At 41.1% G+C, this 6,000-nt stretch overlaps 1 protein-coding gene across 11 annotated transcripts in view; it reads right to left on the reverse strand.

Moving 5' to 3' along the window:
- LOC140399133 (uncharacterized) overlaps positions 1–5,459 on the reverse strand; it is a 129,756-nt gene extending 124,297 nt beyond the window's left edge. For 5 of the 11 annotated variants that reach the window (XM_072488356.1, XM_072488360.1, XM_072488361.1 and 2 more), the window contains exons 1-2: positions 5,231–5,457; positions 43–405 (exon numbers count right to left, since the gene is read on the reverse strand). In XM_072488356.1, coding sequence (XP_072344457.1) covers positions 43–241 — 199 coding nt within the window. In that variant the 5' untranslated portion in view covers positions 242–405; positions 5,231–5,457. Of the gene's footprint in view, positions 1–42; positions 406–4,210; positions 4,382–4,597; positions 5,033–5,230 lie in introns of those variants that run through there. The other 6 variants (XM_072488352.1, XM_072488353.1, XM_072488357.1 and 3 more) reach the window with 6 other exon arrangements.
- Positions 5,460–6,000: the final 541 nt, after the last annotated feature.

Genomic DNA, 6,000 nt, shown 5'->3' on the forward strand with positions numbered 1-6,000 from the left:
TAGAAATACAAATTTGTATTGGAGTTTTTTTTTTTTACAAACCATTTCTATTACTTTCAATCCCATTCGTTTGTTCAGGGCTGTTCTCAGGATTCCTAACTTTATGGCTCTCCTCTTGAACAGAATGCAGTTGTCCATCTTCCCCCACCAGAAAAGCAATCTCATTACTTTCAACAGAATCTTCCCCAGAGCTGAGGTGGGTATCCGGGCTCCTTGCTCGGTGGGCATCTCGAGGATTCATTTCTTCATAGACCGCCTTGGCAATACCTCACAATTGGCATAGTTACAGTATTGTTAGTGAAACAAGCATCTGCTCTTGGCTGTGAAATGTTGTTTTATTCGGTCTTGTCTCTTAACGTTTCCTATTTTGTAATTTTAGAGGGTAGTATTTGATCTCCACAGCACCTATGAATAAAATAACCATGTTAATGATTGCAGTTCCAATTATGTTAAATTTAGATATTCCAAACTTAACAAGTTCCATATTAAGTACATGTGACAACATGCAGTTAAAAAAATAAGCTTTTGAAACAAACACGTGGTTAGGAGTGTTAGTTGCAGATGATTCTAGTTACCATTAATTAGCAGGATGTTTAGTTCGAGTTTGTGAAATCTATGATTTTCACATGACGCCTACCTACAGTTGGTATTTTTCCCTAGTATTTTTAGTCATAAAATTGATCATTTATGACAAACTGAAAAGAACTTTACTGCAAACAGATACCATAACACCTCCACAAAACACCATATAGCATAAATAAGTTCTGCTAAATAAGACAATTGCACACTGTATCAATAGAACATTTTGGCATCATCAAATTTTCCATCTGACAACCTTTGAAAGGAAAAATGTAGATATAGATGAATTTTGCTAATAGCTGAAGACAAAGAGGAAAAATACAATCAATGTTTTTCACTGGCCTCGACCGTCTGGGCATTTTTAATTTTGAAAAAGACATCCGGCCCCAAACATCCACTTTCCCTTATTGACACAAATTCTGTTTTGTATATTGATACACTGAACATTAGCAAGATACAAAGGAAAAGACAACCTCGTGGTACTGGGCATATCAGAGTGTACAATTCTAGATCATGAACAATTTCACACCATCATTGTTCAACTACATTGGCAATGTTTCTTAAATTCAGGTCCAGATCCTTGTTCTAGCTCTGAAAAGATTTAATTTGCTCATATTAAGATGTTCATTCGTACATTCTTAAAAATACTTTGTGCAACATCCTTTGTGCCACTAAATCTCATCTTGGAAATATCAACAGAACTACAGATGTTTACGCGCAAGAGCCGTTCCGCTCAGTGTCTAAGCTAGAAGAATTCTAATCTGGTATAATTGCATCGCTGTCTCCACTAGCCCTGTAGCTCCCTCCAATTCAGGTGGTCCTTCAGAAAATTTAAGGTCTCAGCCTCAATCACTCCTGGGGCAAAGCAATCATTTACAACACATCTTTCCGACAGCCACAAGCCCACACCCTTCCTGACAGGGGTGTAAAAGAATCTGGAATCAGGACCGTCCAGGAAGTAAAAGAGTGAATCAGGAATCACACAATAATGTGACTTTGATAAGAAACGAGGCTCGTGTAAAGTACGAAAGACTGCAATGGTTTGGGAAAGTTTCAAAAGAGGTCGAGAGGTAGGATCCTGTAATGGCGAGCATAAAAGTGCTGGATAAGCAATAGTGAAAGTGCCTTGTCAGAGTAAGGGACCCAGCTGACTGAAGTAACAGAGCTAGTTCAGAATGAACAACAATGAAGTGAATTCATTCAGTCTCACCATTGCTGCTGAACTGACGGCAGTTTAGAGTTATTAGTAAAGTATGAGTTAATGATCAACCAAAAAGTACAGAGCAGTAACTAAAAGTGAGATTTAGGTGATTTCAAAACACTTTGTAGCTGTTACTTTTTTAGAATCACTTGGTAATATGATCAGTTGCTTTTAGCCAGCTCTTATTGACTGCGTACTCCCTAGTAGAGTGCCTCCACTCCAGTATCTGTTTTCTGCTCCACCACTGGGACGTTATTATCCATTGAGGTAGCTCTGATCTTTTCTTTTGGATGCCCATCATTCTCTGGATTCTGCTCTCTTGCTGCTTTCCACTTGATTCTCATGGTCGCTGGTCTCACTAATTCCTCAGAACTCCTCCAGAACTCTCTTTGCTGCACTGGGTCAGATTAACTCCCAAAGCTCCAGATTGATGTCCTCATCTGCCTCACCTGCATTGAGCGTGTGCATTTAATTTTCACTTTCTCCTAACTGTCTCGCCTTTACTGCTCTCAGTCCTTGGTTTTCAAACCCCCTGCACCTCATTCCTCTGCCATCTGTCTGGGGTTGTCCAGTAGAGTGCATGTAGCCCAGTCCTCAAACAACTTCATGAGTGGCTCCTACTTCCCAACTTTCTCTGAACCTGGCTGTTGATTCCTAATGCTCCAAGCTCAATTCACCCCATCTACAAATCACATCTCAAACTCTCTTGCATCATCTCCTCTTGTCCTCTATTTACAGCCAGGATATCCAAAACTCGGCTGCTCATCCAATCCTGCACTCAATCCCACTCGGCAATCTCCCTTTTTTATTTATTCATTCATGGGATATGGTCACTGCTGGCTAAGTCAGTATTTATCACCTATGCCTAATTTTGTCAGAGATTGGACGTTTATGGGTTGTAACAAGACTTCTATTATTATTTACTTTCACTGAATCCATACGCAATTAATGTTGATTTGAAACCCATTCAGTGACAAACACATTTCTTGGAAGAGATCGCCTCCTTACATCATGATTCCTGCCAATTTGCAACGTTTCTGGTGGTCCTCCAGTTAACATGAACCTGGAAATCCAAATCTCAGCCTCTTTGGCAAGTTTGCTGCCACAAGCTTGCCTCAAAAGGTTGTCTTTAGAGGAATACATCACATACACTGATAATTGGTATTTTCCTAATTACACTCGCTGGCATTGAGGTTTTGGCAAATGTTCAATTGGGTCGGTGTTGGCTTTTAGTTGGAGCAATCTCAAAGACTAACCATGTGGCTTGGGTACACCCACAGTGCTATTCGGAATGAATTTCCTCGGATTTTGACCCAGTGACAGTGAAGGAACAGCGAGTAAGGATGGTTGTGGCTTGGAGGGGAAGTTGCAGATGGTGGTGTTCCGATACATCTACTGCCCTTGTCATCTAGCCAGTGGAGGTCACGGGTTTGTCGAAGGAGTCTTGCGAACATACACTAGCTCTTGTTTCCCCAATTTGAAAGTCTTAAATCCCTTCACATGACTTACCCCTCGCTAAATGTTCATGTTTTCAGTACAAACTTTGACAATTATGAGGAGACCATATATCTCTTTCCCATCCAAAGTCCAAAGATATTTTTGAGGAAAATGTTTTGATACGTTAGCCATCATATCGAGATGGAAAGATTGTATTTAAACACACCAGATGTGCCAATTGGAAATAATGGGAAACTAGAAAAAGTGGGAAATGAACAGCAGCTCAGTCAGAGAAAAGGACAGATTAATTATTTCAAATATAGCCTATTTGATCCTTACAAGTATATTTGCAGGATATTCTGTTTCTTGTTTAATTTTACTCTGCATTTTTGTTTTTATGCACAGATTATTTCCATAACTTGAATGCAGCCTACAAACACATGATCAGCATGCAGATTTTCTGTTCCTCTTCAATTTATTCAACCCACGATAAATAGGTTATTTCAACATTGAACAATCATTTCACCCTTAACCGCTGTGACCTGAAATTGTGGTGGAATGAACAGCGGGGAGAACCACGCAGAGGTTGCAGTTGTGTTCTTAATATGTTATAAGGACTGACTTTAATTTAAATTATTTAACCACCACACAGAGAAATAAAGTAGAAATGATTTCACAATACAAAATAAAATTGATAAACAATAAGCATGTTTATCACACAAAGAAAAAAAACACTGGACAACAGATTATTGGACACAGCTTGCAGCATGGTGATTAAGAAATTATTATTGCCTTTTACATGCCTTGCATCAACATCTTCAACTTGCTGAGAAAGCAACTTTAGCCTCTGCGTAGAAGAGTCTGTTTCTGGGACATTAATGCAGACCGTCTATCCTGCATATTTAAAAAATTTGCCAAAAACCTAATCCCATAATTGGTAGTTTCATGTTTGACATTTTATCAGTCTATGTTAAGTATTTAGCCAACACCAACCTTTTGAAGTAAACTTGTGGCAGCAGCCAATGAGTTAAGATTTGGAGTTCCAGGTTAATGAAATTCTAAACAGGAGGACTCTGCAAATGATGACGCAAAGACTCGATTTCTTCAATGCATTTGTCACTCAATCCGTTCTGAGGTGTGGGATTCAAATCAGCATTGCTTTTACTGAATCCATGCATTGTTAAATAATAAGTCATGTCACAATCTGTAAACTTCCAATCCCTTGACAATTTATCACACACGTGGAACTGGTCTGACCACAAATATTTAAGATGTTTTATGCAATTTGTTAAAATAATACAACCATAGCCAGATTACAGAACATAAATAAGGGCACCACTTAAAATTGTGTTGAGGTCAGCAGTCGAAAAGTGGACATACTTGCCCCTGCTTTCTTTCTGAATCTCTGTGCTGTGCTTCCAGTAGCTTAACCTGCATTATCCAAAACTTCCATGGAACAGAAGGGTGGGAGTGTAAAACAATATCTGGCAAGGCTCCTCAACCCTGGGTGCACTTGAAGCTCCAAATAGATGTTAATTGTAAACACTTGCCCGCTCACGGAATTTCACCCCCAAATTACTGGAGGTAAATTATAGAAGGGCCACTCATTCAAGAATTAGTGCATATTCAATTAAGGCAGTTAAAGAATCTCCCATTGTTTTAAGTGTGCAATCCCCCTTCCACTGAGCTGAGAGGTTCCCAATTCTTGACCTTGCTGCCCAATTAAACCCAGTTATTCATGGGGCAAAACAATTCTCTGCTCCTTCAGGTAACTTTTTGTCCTTTTTTTTAAAAAAAAACTGCAGGTCACCTGGATCCCAAAGTGGATCATTTCAGCTTGGTGACTATCCCCCCACCCACCCCTCCAAAGAAAAGAGAGCTCGTCAGCCCAACACCCGCTCCAAACGGCCGGGGGGGGTTCCCAGAGCTGATCCCACTCTCCCTCCCCTCGCCCAGGAACTCTCCCTGGGACAACGTCTCCTCAAAAGGCGAAAACATAACCGTTTAACTGACCTTTCGCCAACCCGACCGCTCGCGCCATCTTCAACCCAACTACTTTCCTCTCTCTCTCTCTCTCTCGTTTCCTACATTATGTCCGCCTGCAAATTTTACCTTTTTTTCCAAGCAAAAAAAAATGTTATGATTTTTTTTTTCTCTCACACACTCAGAAATTGGGGCTTTTTTTTTTAATGCCGCCCGTCCAACGACGTCCTCTCGCGAGATGGTTGCCCCGGGTGATGATTGACAGGTAGAGCCGCTTGACCGCTGCTAAAAGGGGGCTGGCTTGCCGAGGACACACCAGCTGGGTTGTGCACTGGCTCTGCAGGCTATGGTGGCACAGGGTAAGGGTTTGGCTGGGTTCCCTCCTCCTCCTCCTCACCCTCCTCACAGTATGCATTGCGGGCATCTCAAACTTTCTTTTTAAAATTGCTTCTCTGGGTCCCGTTATTCCCAAAGGGGCAGTAGTTGTAGGCCTAGCCCCCCCTCCCCCAACCAACCCAATCTGCAATGCAAATTATGCTCCTATCTGATGAAGTGTACAAAACATTGGACGGCGCTTAAAGGAAACAGATATTTACCCATACGGCGCTGAGGACCCGGGTTCGAATTCGGGACCTGGGTCACTATCCGTGTGGAGTTTGCACATTCTCTGCGTGGGTCTCACCCCCACAACCCAAAAATGTGCTGGTTAGGGGGATTGGCCACGCTAAAATTGGCCCTTAATTGGGAAATATATAATTGGGTGGTCTAAATTATTATTTTTTTTTTAAGATGTTTACTCA

This window comes from Scyliorhinus torazame, chromosome 22 (genome assembly GCF_047496885.1).
Source record: "Scyliorhinus torazame isolate Kashiwa2021f chromosome 22, sScyTor2.1, whole genome shotgun sequence".
Lineage (NCBI taxonomy): Eukaryota > Metazoa > Chordata > Chondrichthyes > Carcharhiniformes > Scyliorhinidae > Scyliorhinus > Scyliorhinus torazame.